Source organism: Ranitomeya variabilis, chromosome 1 (assembly GCF_051348905.1).
Source record: "Ranitomeya variabilis isolate aRanVar5 chromosome 1, aRanVar5.hap1, whole genome shotgun sequence".
NCBI lineage: Eukaryota > Metazoa > Chordata > Amphibia > Anura > Dendrobatidae > Ranitomeya > Ranitomeya variabilis.
Window position 1 is genome coordinate 607,638,175 of NC_135232.1, and position 19,038 is coordinate 607,657,212.

The window sequence follows — 19,038 nt, forward strand, 5'->3', positions numbered from 1 at the left end:
AATAGCACCAAATTATAAACATCACTTTATAAAACTTAACTTTTAATACTCTAATAAAATGTGCATAATAGCACCACAAAAATTTCACCCCAACACAAAGTCTGTATTAAATAGTATGAGTGAAGGAAACAGGAGGGAGCAGTCTATTATATAACTATTGTCTCCCTACCTAGCAGCAGAGGCTGGCACCCTCAGGCTGGGCACAGTAGATGGTATGGGACTCCTCCACGTGATGTCAGGACCTGATGACTGACCCTTTGCCCTCATGGCAGCAGGGCTCTCGCTTTTCTGTGGGGTCAGAACAGACGTAATCTTCTCTCCTCACTGAGCACTTGGCACCTATGAATGTCAGCGATTCACCTGCTGCCCACCCTTGGATGAATTTTGATAGATACTAACAACTAGATACTTGGAACATCCCACAAAACTGGCCTTGTACTGGAAACACCTCCAGTATATGGAGAACACTTATGTTCCACCTGGAGCATCACACAAAAGCCACTCTATACCGGGAGCATCCAAAACCTGCCATACGCCCAACGAGAACAAACGTATACTAGAAACACCCCACAGGCTTTCCCATACACCAAGAGCATTGGAGATCCACAGTATACTGGGAGAACCACACAATGCCATATACAGCAAACACCCCACCATATACAAGGATCACCTCATGGGAAGAGATAATTCCACAGGTCCCACTGTATAGCAGAAACACGCCAAAAGACCCGCCATGTACAGCAAACACCCCACCGTATACAGGGATCACCCCATCACGCCGTATTAAAGGGAGAATCCCACTGTATATTATAAACATGCGAAAAGACCCACCATATACAGGGATCACCCCATCACGCCGTATTTAAAGGGAGAATCCCACTGTATATTATAAACATGCGAAAAGACCCGCCATATACAGGCATATCCCACGAAACCCACCGTATACTGGAAACACCCCTTGAGCCCTCGTACATACTGAGAACACTTGAGATCCACCATACACCATGAATATCACAAAGTTACCATATACTGGGAACATACCACCGTATACCGGGAACAACAGACGAGTCACAGCATACACCAGAACGCCCACAAGACCCCCCCATATACCGGGAACAACCCACAAGTCACACTGTATACCAGAACGCCCATAAGACCCGCCATATACCGGCAACAACCCACAAGTCATACCGTATACCAGAATGCCCACAAGAACCGCCATATACCGGGAACAACCCATAAGTAACACCGTATATCAGAACGCCCACAAGACCCGCCATATACCGGGAACAACCCACAAGTCACACCGTATACCAGAATGCCCACAAGAACCGCCATATACCGGGAACAACCGACAAGTCACACCGTGTACCAGAAGGCCCACAAGAGCCACCATATAACAGGAACAACCCACGGAGTCACACCGTATACTGGAACACCTACAAGACCCGCCATATACTGGAAACAACCCATAAGTAACACCGTATACTAGAATGCCCACAAGAACCGCCATATACCGGGAACAACCCACAAGTCACACCGTATACCAGAACGCCTAAAAGACCCGCCATATACTGGGAACAACCCATAAGTAACACCGTATACTACAATGCCCACAAGAACCGCCATATACCGGGAACAACCCACAAGTCACACCGTATACTGGAACACCTACAAGACCCGTCATATACCGGGAACAATCCACAACGTATACCAGAACACCCACACAACCCGCCATATACTGGGAACAACCCACAAGTCACACCGTATACTAGAATGCCCACAAGACGCGCCATATACCGGGAATCCCATGAGACCCACGATATAATGGGAGCACCACTAGTCCCACTGTAAACCAGAAACATGCTAAAAAACACGCCATAAGCAGAGTATATCCCACTGTATACACTGGACAAGCCGAGAGACCTGCCGTATACCAGGAACTGCCCTCCAGTTGCAGTTATGGAGCCACCCTGTCAGCTAAACATCACATTTTGGCCCATGTCAGTTGTTGAGATCTTTCCCATTTTCCTGCTTCCAAGAATTGAACCTTCTCTTTGAGATAATATATTGCACGCCGCCAGGCGCCATTAACACCAATCAGTGGTGTCACCGTCAAGGCGGCTCAGAGTGAAGATCGCAGGGGTATGATTTCACGCCATAATCTAAGAGCTGCACCTTGTTAATAGAGATAATTATCATATCCCCACCCCCGCGGAGCTAGGACTTTCCCTCACAACCAGACACAGGAATGTTTTATTCCACTTTTATTAGAAAACCCTCCAATGTTGCAAAAAAACAAAACAAAAAACAAACAAAAATCGATGTGGAGAGTCCAGTGCTCATCTGTGCAGTCAGGACGTTGCCGATCACAATTCTTGCACTGTAAAAATAAAAAAACCTATCATCCCATACAGCAGGAGTTTTTAGATGTGCCACTATGCTAGCACCAAGGGGGCAAATGGACGTCCATAGAGACCCCAAAAATAATAAAATGGATTTATGTTGGAGCCAACAAAAAGGCCTCAAATTTAATGGAGGTTGTGAAGCGCCACCCACTGGACATCAGGTGCTGGTGGAGCTGCGTTAGAGGACGTGGTGCAGGCAGCATTAGGCGGGCACAGTCTCACACAGGAAGTCCTGAGTGTGGGGTCTCTGATGGACAGACACAGCCCCTTCAGTTCTTCTTGGATTTGGGGCTGTCGTATTTTCTCTTGCTTGAATACCACAGAAGAAGGGGGATGCCGATGGACGGCAGGGTCATCACTCCAAAGGCTGCCCAGTCCAGCTAAGGTGAGAGGACACAAAACGTCAGCTATCAGGCAGAAGAAAGTCATCATCGATCTGATGGAAAAAAAACACTTACAAAATGAGGGGAGAATCGTCGATCAAACTCTCGCTGAGCCAGGATCCCTCCTTGTCCAGGGGCGCTGGTGTACCCCATCTGTCACCAAAACAGAACAGACCATAATGAATGAAATGTTGGGAACGGCTAATAAATAGCCGGCATATCTGACACCTTTCGTTGCCAACATGATGGTGACAACTTACCACAACCTGCGCGCCTTCCTGAGCCAGGTAAGTAATGGTGGCGGAGGTGAAGTTGAAGTACCCGGCCTTCAGGGGGCGCAAGACCACAGTGTGGGAAACATTGCTGGCTCTAAAGACGTGGAGTTAAGGAGGAAGATGATAAGAGGGTGACAACGAGAAACAAGGACCCCAAACATCTGGAGTTGCCGTGTTTCAGATGTGACTATCAAACTATTCTTAAAGGGATTGTCCATTTAGACTGAGGAAGAGAGGGAAATACGGTCTATTTTCTGCTATTCTGGTATATGTGAGGAAAGGATACGGGGCGATTCTGTCCCACTTCACACTCAGCATCCCGGAGACAATCCCAAAGTCTTCAGGAGGGAAGGAGTCGTCAGAGAGCTCCACATCCAGGGCGGCGCTGGAGAGAAAGAAGCGGGTTATAACATCATGGGTTATCTGGCCTGGTGCCTGCCATATGGACCACCAACGCGGCGGCCACGTCGCGAGAATGCCAAAAAGTAGGACACATGGCGAGAACGCCAACTTGGCGGCCACGTCCCAAGACCCAGCCTTTCCTCACCTGGAGCCTACGTTGTAGATGTTGTACTGCAGGGTCAGGTCCTTCCCCTCCACCGCGTAGCGATTCAGCAGCGTCTTTGAGGCCAATAATCGAGCCCCCTCCTCACAGTGGGCGACCGCCAGGAGGGCGAGCAGCGCAGCAAATATCGTCTTCATCTGCACAAAAAACCACACTGGTTAGTTCAATATGAAAAGCCCACGAAGGGGTCAGATATGCACACGGCCCACCAAGATGGGACCCTGAAAATACTGGAACAAAAGCATGAAAAAAAAAAGAGTTGTCCCTATATATGTGTCACTCCTTACAGGTACAAGGAAAAAGCATTGATAGACCAGAGCAGAAACAACTACAACCCTCATCAGTCAGCACGACAAGAAGGTATATGAATCCACACAATAATTGTATTGACTGGCCTCGGCGGCAGTAGCGACCCTCAGTCTGTAGTTAGCAGGGGGTCCAACAGTGATGGTCGTGTTATCACCCCGCTCACGGTCTCACCCCGCCGGATTCCAGCTCTCACTCACCGCAACCAGAGGACTCGGCGAACACCGAAAAGAAAGACACGTCAGCCAGTGACCGCCGGATATCCGGCCCCTGCCCCCGAGCATCATGGGAAATGTAGTCTCTGCTGCCGCTCAGAGTCTTGTCATAGCTTGTGTACTAGCAACGAGAAAGGGCGGGAATATCGTGTTGTTTGAGACAGCAAGAAAGCAATATTCTGTAATGTATCACTAGTACTGTACTATATCATTATATATGAGGAGCGGTGCTGTCACTGCTGTAATATATCATTATATGTGAGGAGCGGTGATGTCACTGCTGTAATATATCATTATATGTGAGGAGTGGTGATGTCACTGCTGTAATATATCATTATATGTGAGGAGCGGTGATGTCACTGCTATAATATATCATTATATGTGGGGAGCGGTGATGTCACTGCTGTAATATATCATTATATGTGAGGAGCGGTGATGTCACTGCTGTAATATATCATTATATGTGGGGAGGGGTGATGTCACTGCTGTAATATATCATTATATGTGAGGAGCGGTGATGTCACTGCTGTAATATATCATTATATGTGAGGAGCGGTGATGTCACTGCTGTAATATATCATTATATGTGAGGAGCGGTGATGTCACTGCTGTAATATATCATTATATGTGAGGAGCGGTGATGTCACTGCTGTAATATATCATTATATGTGAGGGGCGGTGATGTCACTGCTGTAATATATCATTATATATGAGGAGCGGTGATGTCACTGCTGTAATATATCATTATATGTGAGGAGCGGGGATGTCACTGCTGTAATATATCATTATATGTGAGGATCGGTGATGTCACTGCTGTAATATATCATTATATGTGAGGAGCGGTGATGTCACTGCTGTAATATATCATTATATGTGAGGAGCGGTGATGTCACTGCTGTAATATATCATTATATGTGAGGAGCGGTGATGTCACTGCTGTAATATATCATTATATGTGAGGGGCGGTGATGTCACTGCTGTAATATATCATTATAAGTGAGGAGCGGAGATGTCACTGCTGTAATATATCATTATATGTGAGGAGCGGTGATGTCTCTGCTGTAATATATCATTATATGTGAGGAGCGGTGATGTCACTACTGTAATATATCATTATATGTGAGGAGCGGTGATGTCACTGCTGTAATATATCATTATATGTGAGGAGCGGTGATGTCACTGCTGTAATATATCATTATATGTGAGGAGCGGTGATGTCACTGCTGTAATATATCATTATATGTGAGGGGCGGTGATGTCACTGCTGTAATATATCATTATAAGTGAGGAGCGGAGATGTCACTGCTGTAATATATCATTATATGTGAGGAGCGGTGATGTCTCTGCTGTAATATATCATTATATGTGAGGAGCGGTGATGTCACTACTGTAATATATCATTATATGTGAGGAGCGGTGATGTCACTGCTGTAATATATCATTATATGTGAGGAGCGGTGATGTTACTGCTGTAATATATCATTATATGTGAGGAGTGGTGATGTCACTGCTGTAGTATATCATTATATGTGGGGAGCGGTGATGTCACTGCTGTAATATATCATTATATGTGAGGAGCGGTGATGTCACTGCTGTAATATATCATTATATGTGGGGAGCGGTGATGTCACTGCTGTAATATATCATTATATGTGAGGAGTGGTGATGTCACTGCTGTAATATATCATTATATGTGAGGAGCGGTGATGTCACTGCTGTAATATATCATTATATGTGAGGAGCGGTGATGTCACTGCTGTAATATATCATTATATGTGAGGAGCGGTGATGTCACTGCTGTAATATATCATTATATGTGGGGAGCGATGATGTCACTGCTGTAATATATCATTATATGTGGGGAGCGGTGATGTCACTGCTGTAATATATCATTATATGCGAGGAGCGGTGATGTCACTGCTGTAATATATCATTATATGCGAGGAGCGGTGATGTCACTGCTGTAATATATCATTATATGTGAGGAGCGGTGATGTCACTGCTGTAATATATCATTATATGTGGGGAGCGGTGATGTCACTGCTGTAATATATCATTATATGTGAGGAGCGGTGATGTCACTGCTGTAATATATCATTATATGTGAGGAGCGGTGATGTCACTGCTGTAATATATCATTATATGTGAGGAGCGGTGATGTCACTGCTGTAATATGTCATTATATGTGAGGAGGGGTGATGTCACTGCTGTAATATATCATTATATGTGAGGAGCGGTGATGTCACTGCTGTAATATATCATTATATGTGAGGAGGGGTGATGTCACTGCTGTAATATATCATTATATGTGAGGAGCGGTGATGTCACTGCTGTAATATATCATTATATGTGAGGAGCGGTGATGTCACTGCTGTAATATATCATTATATATGAGGAGCGGTGATGTCACTGCTGTAATATATCATTATATGTGAGGAGCGGTGATGTCACTGCTGTAATATATCATTATATGTGGGGAGCGGTGATGTCACTGCTGTAATATATCATTATATGTGAGGAGCGGTGATGTCACTGCTGTAATATATCATTATATGTGGGGAGCGGTGATGTCACTGCTGTAATATATCATTATATGTGGGGAGTGGTGATGTCACTGCTGTAATATATCATTATATGTGAGGAGCGGTGATGTCACTGCTGTAATATATCATTATATGTGAGGAGGGGTGATGTCACTGCTGTAATATATCATTATATGTGAGGAGCGGTGATGTCACTGCTGTAATATATCATTATATGTGAGGAGGGGTGATGTCACTGCTGTAATATATCATTATATGTGAGGAGTGGTGTTGTCACTGCTGTAATATATCATTATATGTGAGGAGCGGTGATGTCTCTGCTGTAATATATCATTATATGTGCGGAGCGGTGATATCACTGCTGTAATATATCATTATATGTGAGGAGCGGTGATGTTACTGCTGTAATATATATTATTATATGTGAGGAGCGGTGATGTCACTGCTGTAATATATCATTATATGTGCTGAGCGGTGATGTCACTGCTGTAATATATCATTATATGTGAGGAGCGGTGATGTCACTGCTGTAATATATTATTATATGTGAGGAGCGGTGATGTCACTACTGTAATATATCATTATATGTGAGGAGCGGTGATGTCACAGCTGTAATATATCATTATATGTGAGGAGCGGTGATGTCACTGCTGTAATATATCATTATATGTGCGGAGCGGTGATGTCACTGCTGTAATATATCATTATATGTGAGGAGCGGTGATGTCACTGCTGTAATATATTATTATATGTGAGGAGCGGTGATGTCACTACTGTAATATATCATTATATGTGAGGAGCGGTGATGTCACAGCTGTAATATATCATTATATGTGAGGAGCGGTGATGTCACTGCTGTAATATATCATTATATGCGAGGAGCGGTGATGTCACTGCTGTATTGTATAATTATATATGAGGAGCGGAGATGTCACTGATGTAATATATCATTATATGTGCGGAGCGGTGATATCACTGCTGTAATATATAATTATATGTGAGGAGCGGTGATGTCACTGCTGTAATATATCATTATATGTGGGGAGCGGTGATGTCACTGCTGTAATATATCATTATATGTGAGGAGCGGTGATGTCACTACTGTAATATATCATTATATGTGAGGAGCGGTGATGTCACAGCTGTAATATATCATTATATGTGAGGAGCGGTGATGTCACTGCTGTAATATATCTATATGTGAGGAGCGGTGATGTCACTGCTGTAATATATCATTATACGTGAGGAGCGGTGATGTCACTGCTGTAATATATCATTATATGTGAGGAGCGGTGATGTCACTGCTGTAATATATCATTATATGTGGGGAGCCGTGATGTCACTGCTGTAATATATCATTATATGTGAGGAGCGGTGATGTCACTGCTGTAATATATCATTATATGTGGGGAGCGGTGATGTCACTGCTGTAATATATCATTATATGTGAGGAGCGGTGATGTCACTGCTGTAATATATCATTATATGAGGAGCGGTGATGTCACTGCTGTAATATATCATTATATGTGGGGAGCGGTGATGTCACTGATGTAGTATATCATTATATGTGCGGAGCGGTGATATCACTGCTGTAATATATAATTATATGTGAGGAGCGGTGATGTCACTGCTGTAATATATCATTATATATGAGGAGCGGTGATGTCACTGCTGTAATATATCATATGTGAGGAGCGGTGATGTCACTGCTGTAATATATCATTATATGTGGGGAGCGGTGATGTCACTGCTGTAATATATCATTATATGTGGGGAGTGGTGATGTCACTGCTGTAATATATCATTATATGTGAGGAGCGGTGATGTCACTGCTGTAATATATCATTATATATGAGGAGCGGTGATGTCACTGCTGTAATATATCATTATATGTGGGGAGTGGTGATGTCACTGCTGTAATATATCATTATATGTGAGGAGCGGTGATGTCACTGCTGTAATATATCATTATATGTGAGGAGCGGTGATGTCACTGCTGTAATATATCATTATATGTGAGGAGCGGTGATGTCACTGCTGTAATATATCATTATATGTGAGGAGCGGTGATGTCACTGCTGTAATATATCATTATATGTGGGGAGTGGTGATGTCACTGCTGTAATATATCATTATATGTGAGGAGCGGTGATGTCACTGCTGTAATATATCATTATATGTGAGGAGCGGTGATGTCACTGCTGTAACATATCATTATATGTGGGGAGTGGTGATGTCACTGCTGTAATATATCATTATATGTGAGGAGCGGTGATGTCACTGCTGTAATATATCATTATATGTGAGGAGCGGTGATGTCACTGCTGTAATATATCATTATATGTGAGGAGCGGTGATGTCACTGCTGTAATATATCATTATATGTGAGGAGCGGTGATGTCACTGCTGTAATATATCATTATATGTGAGGAGGGGTGATGTCACTGCTGTAATATATCATTATATGTGAGGAGCGGTGATGTCACTGCTGTAATATATCATTATATGTGAGGAGCGGTGATGTCACTGCTGTAATATATCATTATATGTGCGGAGCGGTGATATCACTGCTGTAATATATCATTATATGTGAGGAGCGGTGATGTCACTGCTGTAATATATTATTATATGTGAGGAGCGGTGATGTCACTGCTGTAATATATCATTATATGTGCGGAGCGGTGATGTCACTGCTGTAATATATCATTATATGTGAGGAGCGGTGATGTCACTGCTGTAATATATTATTATATGTGAGGAGCGGTGATGTCACTGCTGTAATATATCATTATATGTGGGGAGCGGTGATGTCACTGCTGTAATATACCATTATATGTGAGGAGCGGTGATGTCACTGCTGTAATATATCATATGTGAGGAGCGGTGATGTCACTGATGTAATATATCATTATATGTGAGGAGCGGTGATGTCACTGCTGTAATATATCATTATATGTGAGGAGCGGTGATGTCACTGCTGTAATATAGCATTATATGTGAGGAGCGGTGATGTCACTGCTGTAATATATCATTATATGTGAGGAGCGGTGATGTCACTGCTGTAATATAGCATTATATGTGAGGAGCGGTGATGTCACTGCTGTAATATATTATTATATGTGAGGAGCGGTGATGTCTGCTGTAATATATCATTATATGTGAGGAGTGGTGATGTCACTGCTGTAATATATCATATGTGAGGAGCGGTGATGTCACTGCTATAATATATCATTATATGTGAGGAGCGGTGATGTCACTGCTGTAATTGTTATGATCCTAGTGGCAAGGATCGCAAGTTAGACTAACTAAGTAACTAAACCGACGACCAGCTCTGGGCAAGTGGTATCTGGATTGACCGCAAACCTGAACCTATCCGCAACCAACTATAGGCAGCCGTGGAACGTTACCTGAAAATCCTAGCCGTCTCTTCACGGCCTGAGAAACTACCTATTCCTAGAGGGAAAGTAAAGTCCTTACTTGCCTCAGAGAAATGACCCCAAAGATATAGAAAAGCCCCCCACAAATATTAACGGTGAGTTAAGGGGAAAGCACAAACGCAGAGATGAAATAGATTTAGCAAATGAGGCCCGCTAACACTAGATAGCAGAAAATAGGAAGGGAGCTGTGCGGTCAATAGAAAACCCTAAGCAAAATATCCACACAGAGATTGCTCGAGCCCCCGCACCAACTAACGGTGCGGGGAAAGCAACTCCGTACCCCAGAGCTTACCAGCAGCAAGAACTCACATATTAGCTAGCTGGACTAAACTCATCATACACTGAAATCATATTGCAGACTGATGAGCAAAAAATAATCAAACAGAAACTTAGCTTCTCCAGAAGAGACTGAAAACGAAGATAATCAGGGGAGACCAGAATAGCACTGAATACATAGACAGCCGGCAACAAGTGGAGGTGAAGCAGAGCTAAATAGGAAACTCCTTAGTGCATAACGAGGCAGCTGATTCAGCCACAGATCCGCAGGATAACAAACAAAGCCACCAGGGGGAGCCCAAAAACAAAACTCACACAATACCACCTGTGACCACAAGAGGGAGCCCGAAAACAGAGTTCACAACAGTACCCCCCCCCCTTGAGGAGGGGTCACCGAACCCTCATCAAAACCCCCCAGGGCGATCAGGGTGAGCCACATGGAAGGCACGAACCAAATCAGCCGCATGAACATCAGAGGCGACAACCCAGGAATTATCCTCCTGACCATAGCCCTTCCACTTAACCAAATACTGAAGCCTCCGTCTAGAAATACGAGAATCCAAGATCTTCTCCACCACGTATTCCAATTCTCCCTCAACCAGCACAGGGGCAGGAGGCTCAACCGAAGGAATCACAGGCACCACATACCTCCGCAACAATGACCGATGGAACACATTATGAATAGCAAACGATGCAGGGAGGTCCAAACGAAATGACACAGGGTTAAGGACTTCCAAAATCTTATAAGGACCGATAAACCGAGGCTTGAACTTGGGAGAGGAGACCTTCATAGGAACAAAGCGAGAAGACAACCATACCAAGTCCCCAACGCGAAGTCGGGGACCCACACAGCGACGGCGGTTGGCAAAGCGCTGAGCCTTCTCTTGTGACAGCTTCAAATTGTCCACCACATGATCCCAAATCTGATGCAACCTATCCACTACAAGATCCACTCCAGGACAGTCAGAAGGCTCCACCTGACCCGAGGAAAAATGAGGATGAAACCCCGAATTACAAAAAAAAGGCGAAACCAAAGTAGCAGAACTAGCCCGATTATTAAGGGCAAATTCGGCCAATGGCAAAAAAGCCACCCAGTCGTCCTGATCAGCAGAAACAAAACATCTTAAATAGGTTTCCAAGGTCTGATTAGTTCGCTCGGTCTGGCCATTTGTCTGAGGATGGAAGGCCGACGAAAAAGACAAATCAATGCCCATCTTAGCACAAAAGGTCCGCCAAAATCTAGACACAAACTGGGATCCTCTGTCGGAAACAATATTCTCAGGGATCCCGTGCAAACGAACCACATTTTGAAAAAACAGCGGAACCAACTCAGAGGAGGAAGGCAACTTAGGCAAGGGCACCAAATGGACCATCTTAGAAAAACGATCACACACCACCCAGATGACAGACATTCTCTGAGAGACAGGGAGATCCGAAATAAAATCCATGGAAATGTGCGTCCAAGGCCTCTTCGGGACAGGCAAAGGTAACAGCAAACCACTGGCACGAGAACAGCAAGGCTTAGCCTGAGCACAAATTCCACAAGACTGCACAAAGGAACGCACATCCCGCGAAAAGGAAGGCCACCAAAAGGACCTGGCCACCAAATCTCTGGTACCAAATATTCCAGGATGGCCTGCCAACACCGAAGAATGAACCTCGGAAATAACTCTGTTGGTCCATCTATCTGGGACAAACATTCTCTCCGGTGGACAACGGTCAGGTCTATCCGCCTGAAACTCCTGCAGCACTCGTCGCAAATCTGGGGAGATGGCAGACAGAATCACCCCTTCTCTGAGGATACCAGCCGGCTCAGAATCTCCAGGAGAGTCAGGCACAAAACTCCTAGAAAGAGCATCAGCCTTCACATTCTTCGAACCAGGCAGGTACGAGACCACGAAATCAAAACGAGAGAAAAACAACGACCAACGAGCCTGTCTAGGATTCAGCCGCTTGGCTGACTCGAGATAAATCAGATTTTTGTGATCAGTCAAGACCACCACACGATGCTTAGCTCCCTCGAGCCAATGTCGCCACTCTTCAAATGCCCACTTCATAGCCAACAACTCCCGATTACCGACATCATAATTTCGCTCGGCAGGCGAAAACTTTCTTGAAAAGAAAGCACATGGCTTCATCACAGAGCCATCAGAGCTTCTCTGCGACAAAACAGCCCCCGCTCCAATCTCAGAAGCATCAACCTCGACCTGGAAAGGAAGAGAGACATCTGGCTGACATAAGACCGGAGCCGAGGAAAACCGGCGCTTCAGCTCCCGAAAGGCCTCCACAGCCGCAGGAGACCAATTAGTAACATCAGAACCCTTCTTGGTCAAATCCGTCAAAGGCTTAACAACACCAGAAAAATTAGCGATGAAGCGACGGTAAAAATTAGCAAAACCCAAGAACTTCTGAAGACTCTTAACAGTTGTAGGCTGAGTCCAGTCATGAATAGCCTGAACCTTGACTGGGTCCATCTCAATAGTAGAAGGGGAAAAAATGAAACCCAAAAAAGAAACCTTCTGGACTCCAAAAAGACATTTTGAGCCCTTCACAAATAAAGCATTGGCACGCAGGACCTGAAACACCATCCTGACCTGCTTAACATGGGACTCCCAATCATCAGAAAAAAACAGAATATCATCCAGATACACAATCATAAATTTATCCAGATACTCGCGGAAGATGTTGTGCATGAAGGACTGAAAGACAGAAGGAGCGTTAGAAAGTCCAAAAGGCATCACCAAGTACTCGAAATGGCCTTCGGGCGTATTAAATGCAGTTTTCTATTCATCACCCTGCTTAATACGCACAAGGTTATACGCACCACGAAGATCTATCTTGGTGAACCAACTAGACCCCCTAATGCGAGCAAACAGATCAGATAACAATGGCAAAGGATACTGAAATTTGACCGTGATTTTATTTAGAAGGCGATAATCAATACAAGGTCTCAGGGAACCATCCTTCTTAGCCACAAAAAAGAATCCCGCACCCAGAGGGGAGGAGGAGGGGCGAATAAGTCCTTTCTCCAAAGACTCCTTTATATAACTCTGCATAGCAGCATGCTCCGGCACTGACAAATTGAAAAGTCGTCCCTTAAGAAACTTACTACCAGGAATCAAATTTACAATCCCTATGAGGAGGTAGAGAACTGAGTTTGGGCTCATCAAATACATCCTGGTAGTCCGACAAAAACGCAGGGACTTCAGAAGGAGTGGATGAAGCAATTGACACCACAGGAGCGTCGCCATGAATTCCCTGGCAACCCCAACTTGACACAGACATTGCTTTCCAATCCAGGACTGGATTATGAGTCTGCAACCATGGCAGACCCAACACGACAACATCATGCAAATTATGCAGAACAAGAAAGCGGATCACCTCCTGATGAACAGGAGTCATGCACATGGTCACTTGCGTCCAGTACTGAGGTTTATTCATAGCCAATGGTGTAGCATCAATACCCCTTAGTGGAATAGGGAATTTTAAAGGCTCCAAAACAAAACCACAGCGCCGGGCAAATGACAAATCCATCAGGCTCAGGGCAGCACCTGAATCTACAAAAGCCATAACCGGGTAAGATGACAGGCAACAAATCAGGGTAACAGACAAAATGAACTTAGGCTGTAAAGTACCGATGGTGACAGATTTATCAATCTTTTTTGTGCGCTTAGAGCATGCTGAGATAACATGAGCTGAGTCACCACAAGAAAAGCACAACCCATTTTGCCGTCTATAATTTTGCCGTTCACTTCTGGTCAGAATTCTATCACATTGCATAGACTCAGGTGTCTGTTCAGAAGACACCGCCAAATGGTGCGCAGGTTTGCGCTCCCGCAAACGCCGATCAATCTGAATGGCCAGAGTCATTGACTCATTCAGACCTGCAGGCGTAGGGAACCCCACCATGACATTCTTAATGGCTTCAGAAAGACCCTTTCTGAAATTTGCAGCCAGGGCACACTCATTCCATTGAGTAAGCACCAACCATTTCCGAAATTTCTGGCAATACACCTCTGCTTCATCTTGCCCCTGAGAGAGGGCCAACAAAGCTTTTTCAGCCTGGTTCTCAAGATTAGGTTCCTCATAGAGCAATCCAAGGGCCAGAAAAAACGCATCCACACTGAGCAATGCAGGATCCCCTGGCGCCAATGCGAAGGCCCAATCTTGAGGGTCGCCGCGCAAGAATGAAATAATAATCTTAACTTGCTGAACGGAATCACCAGAGGAACGAGGTTTCAAAGAAAGAAACAATTTACAATTGTTCTTAAAATTCAGAAACCTAGATCTATCTCCAGAAAACAACTCCGGAATAGGTATTCTAGGCTCTGACATAGGACTGTGAACAACAAAATCCTGAATACTTTGTACCCTTGCAGCAAGATGATCTACACTGGAGGCCAAACTCTGGATATCCATGTCAGCAGCTGAACTCAGAGCCACACCAAGATTAAGAGGAGGAGAGAAGCTGGACACACAGCAGCTAGACACACGGCAGCAAAAAAAAAAAAAAAAAAGTCCTCAAGGCTTCTCTTCTCCTGCTTCTGCCATGCAATTAACACTTTATGGGCCGGCTGTACTGTTATGATCCTAGTGGCAAGGATCGCAAGTTAGACTAACTAAGTAACTAAACTGACGACCAGCTCTGGGAAGTGGTATCTGGATTGACCGCAAACCTGAACCTATCCGCAAACAACTTTAGGCAGCCGTGGAACGTTACCTGAAAATGCTAGACGTCTCTTCACGGCCTGAGAAACTACCTATTCCTAGAGGGAAAGTAAAGTCCTTACTTGCCTCAGAGAAATGACCCCAAAGATATAGAAAAGCCCCCCACAAATATTAACGGTGAGTTAAGGGGAAAGCACAAACGCAGAGATGAAATAGATTTAGCAAATGAGGCCCGCTAACACTAGATAGCAGAAAATAGGAAGGGAGCTGTGCGGTCAATAGAAAACCCTAAGCAAAATATCCACACAGAGATTGCTCGAGCCCCCGCACCAACTAACGGTGCGGGGAAAGCAACTCCGTACCCCAGAGCTTACCAGCAGCAAGAACTCACATATTAGCTAGCTGGACTAAACTCATCATACACTGAAATCATATTGCAGACTGATGAGCAAAAAATAATCAAACAGAAACTTAGCTTCTCCAGAAGAGACTGAAAACGAAGATAATCAGGGGAGACCAGAATAGCACTGAATACATAGACAGCCGGCAACAAGTGGAGGTGAAGCAGAGCTAAATAGGAAACTCCCTAGTGCATAACGAGGCAGCTGATTCAGCCACAGATCCGCAGGATAACAAACAAAGCCACCAGGGGGAGCCCAAAAACAAAACTCACACAATACCACCTGTGACCACAAGAGGGAGCCCGAAAACAGAGTTCACAACATGTAATATATCATTATATGTGAGGAGCGGTGATGTCACAGCTGTAATATATCATTATATGTGAGGAGCGGTGATGTCACTCCTGTAATATATCATTATATGTGAGGAGCAGTGATGTCACTGCTGTAGTATATCATATGTGAGGAGCAGTGATGTCACTGCTGTAATATATCATATGTGAGGAGCAGTGATGTCACTGCTGTAATATATCATTATATGTGAGGAGCGTGATGTCACTGCTGTAATATATCATTATATGTGAGGAGCGGTGATGTCACTGCTGTAATATATCATATGTGAGGAGCGGTGATGTCACTGCTGTAATATAGCATTATATGTGAGGAGCGGTGATGTCACTGCTGTAATTTATCATTATATGTGAGGAGCGGTGATGTCACTGCTGTAATATATCATATGTGAGGAGCGGTGATGTCACTGCTGTAATATATCATTATATGTGAGGAGCGGTGATGTCACTGCTGTAATATATCATTATATGTGAGGAGCGGTGATGTCACAGCTGTAATATATCATTATATGTGAGGAGCGGTGATGTCACTGCTGTAATATATCATTATATGTGAGGAGCGGTGATGTCACTGCTGTAATATATCATTATATGTGAGGAGCGGTGATGTCACTGCTGTAATATATCATTATATGTGAGGAGCGGTGATGTCACTGCTGTAATATATAATTATATGTGGGGAACGGTGATGTCACTTGTTATGATCCGGTGACCCTGGAGCCACATGTGACTATCTCTGGAGTTGGTGGTACCTGTACTGACCGCAATCCTAATACTGACACCGCAACTAGAAGTAGCCGTGGGATGTACCTAACATGGCATAGACACCTCGACACAGCCGGAGGACTAAATACCCCTAAAGATGGAAATGGGAAATCCTATCTTGCCTCAGAGCAGAGCCCCAAAGGATAGGCAGCCCCCCACAAATATTGACTGTGAGTCTAAGAGGAAATATGTACACAGGCAGAAAAGACAGAGTTTAGCAAAAGAGGCACTACTAGCTAAAATAGAAAAGGATAGGACAGAGTACTAAGCGGTCAGTATTAAAACTCTAGAAAAATCCACAGCAGAATATACTATCTACTACATCTAACTAAAGACATAGGATGTATATCTGCATCTCCAAAGAATCCAGCATGACAGAAAAGTCCAAACAAGTCTAAGCTGGACAAAAACACAATAGATTGCACTGCACATAAAAGCACACTGCATGCGTGCTACAGAGAACAAAACCAGACACTTAGCTGAAATGACAGCAGGGCAAGTGAAGCCAGAGATGCAATCCCTCCAAGATACAATGGACAACTGGCAGGGATTGATGGATCCTACAAACCTAAATACCTAATAGAACTGCAAAAAGCAGAAACACCTGCCCAGCTTACAATCCAGAGACCACTGCACTACCACTAGCAACCACCGGAGGGAGCCCAAGAGCAGAATTCACAACAGTCACTGCTGTAATATATCATTATATGTGAGGAACGGTGATGTCACTGCTGTAATATATCATTATATGTGAGGAACGGTGATGTCACTGCTGTAATATATCATTATATGTGGGAGCGGTGATGTCACTGCTGTAATATAGCATTATATGTGAGGAGGGGTGATGTCACTGCTGTAATATAGCATTATATGTGGGGAGCAGTGATGTCACTGCTGTAGTGTATCATTATATGTGAGTAGCGGTGATGTCACTGCTGTAATATATGTGAGGAGCGGTGATGTCACTGCTGTAATATATCATTATATGTGAAGAGCGGTGATGTCACTGCTGTAATATAGCATTATATGTGAGGAGCGGTGATGTCACTGCTGTAATATATCATTATATGTGGGGAGCGATGATGTCACTGCTGTAATATATCATTATATGTGGAGAGCGGTGATGTCACTGCTGTAATATATCATTATATGTGGAGAGCGATGATGTCACTGCTGTAATATATCATTATATGTGGAGAGCGATGATGTCACTGCTGTAATATATCATTATATGTGGGGAGCGATGATGTCACTGCTGTAATATATCATTATATGTGGAGAGCGGTGATGTCACTGCTGTAATATATCATTATATGTGGAGAGCGATGATGTCACTGCTGTAATATATCATTATATGTGGAGAGCGGTGATGTCACTGCTGTAACATATCTGTCACAACTGTGTTGCCGGGTGTCCATGTTCTAGGTGCTCCTTCCCTGTACCTAACGCTAGCGGGCGCTCTAGCTCGCCCTGTTCCCCGGATTACTTATGATGGTGAAAATTTCAGGGCCACGTACCTTGCATTAGCTCCTGAACCCACCCTCGGTCTGAAGAGGGTGTAGTAGTGTACCGTAATACATCAACCAGCCTATTAATACGAATAGGGGTAACAAAAAATACCAAACATACAAATATACATTCAGTTGTGCTCAAAAGTTTACATAACCCGGTAGAATTTTTGCTTTCTTGGCCTTTTTTTTTTTTTTTAGAGAATATTAATAATAACACCAAAACTTTTTCTCTGCTCATGGTTAGTGATTGGGTGAAGCCATTTATTGTCAATCTATTGTGTTTTCTCTGTTTAAATCATAATGACAACCCAAAACATCCAAATGACCCTGATCAAAAGTTTACACCCTGGTGATTTTGGCCTGATAACATGCACAGACGTTGACACAAATGGGCTTGAATGGCTTCTAAAGGTAACCTGTAACCTGTTTGCTTGTAATCAATGTGTGTGCATAAAAGCTGATCGAGTTTCTGGGATCCAGACAGACTCTTGCATCTTTTATCCAGCCACTGATGTTTCTGGATTGTCAGTGATGAGGAAAGCAAAAGAATTGTCAACAGATCTACTGGAAAAGGTAGTTCAACTGTATAAAACAGGAAATGGATACAAACAGATTTCCCAGGAATTGATATTGCCAGTCAAAGACCAGGTCAAGGGTGTTACCGTCCTTGTGTGTCTCAGAGGTTGAGAGCTGTGAGAGGCCGAGCGAAGTGGTTAGTGATAGAAGCTGGGATGCAGATGTAGAAGTGGGGCTGTTTATGAGGATGTTGAAATCTCCCAGGATAAGGGTTGGGAGTACTGAGGACATGAAGTGCGGCAGCCAGGCAGAGAAATGGTCCAGGAAGTGGGTGGGTGAGCCTGGGGGCCGGTATATGACCACTAATCTAAGGGAGAGGGAACAGAAGAGCCTGATGGTGTGGACCTCAAAAGAAGGGA

The 19,038-nt window shown here is 44.1% G+C and overlaps 2 protein-coding genes across 3 annotated transcripts in view; one reads left to right on the forward strand and one right to left on the reverse strand.

Moving 5' to 3' along the window:
- Positions 1-2,250: 2,250 nt before the first annotated feature.
- On the reverse strand, positions 2,251-4,269 carry SSR2 (signal sequence receptor subunit 2). 2 transcript variants are annotated; one of them, XM_077260334.1, is made up of 6 exons: positions 4,138-4,269; positions 3,614-3,768; positions 3,353-3,451; positions 3,052-3,160; positions 2,867-2,944; positions 2,251-2,788 (listed from the first exon to the last, which is right to left on the reverse strand). In XM_077260334.1, the coding sequence occupies exons 1-6, from the start codon at positions 4,222-4,224 to the stop codon at positions 2,678-2,680; spliced, it is 639 nt and encodes a 212-aa protein (XP_077116449.1). In that variant the 5' UTR covers positions 4,225-4,269; the 3' UTR covers positions 2,251-2,677. The 2 variants fall into 2 exon arrangements, with proteins under 2 accessions (XP_077116449.1, XP_077116457.1); XM_077260342.1 differs by lacking the exon at positions 4,138-4,269 and adding an exon at positions 4,027-4,135.
- Positions 4,266-19,038, forward strand: part of LOC143770555 (NACHT, LRR and PYD domains-containing protein 3-like) — a 149,840-nt gene continuing 135,067 nt past the window's right edge. The window contains exon 1 of the mRNA XM_077260271.1: positions 4,266-4,333. The gene's annotated coding sequence lies outside the window, so the exon portion shown is untranslated. The remainder of the gene's footprint in view (positions 4,334-19,038) is intronic.

Bases quoted from the DNA above. Each gene is read 5' to 3' on its own strand.
- SSR2 (XM_077260334.1), bottom strand. From the start codon at position 4,224: ATGATGCTCGGGGGCAGGGGCCGGATATCCGGCGGTCACTGGCTGACG. The intron at 3,769-4,137 runs GTGAGTGAGAGC...TTTTTTGTGCAG, and splicing joins CGCCGAGTCCTCTGGTTGCG to ATGAAGACGATATTTGCTGC. The intron at 2,945-3,051 runs GTAAGTTGTCAC...TTTTGGTGACAG, and splicing joins AGGAAGGCGCGCAGGTTGTG to ATGGGGTACACCAGCGCCCC.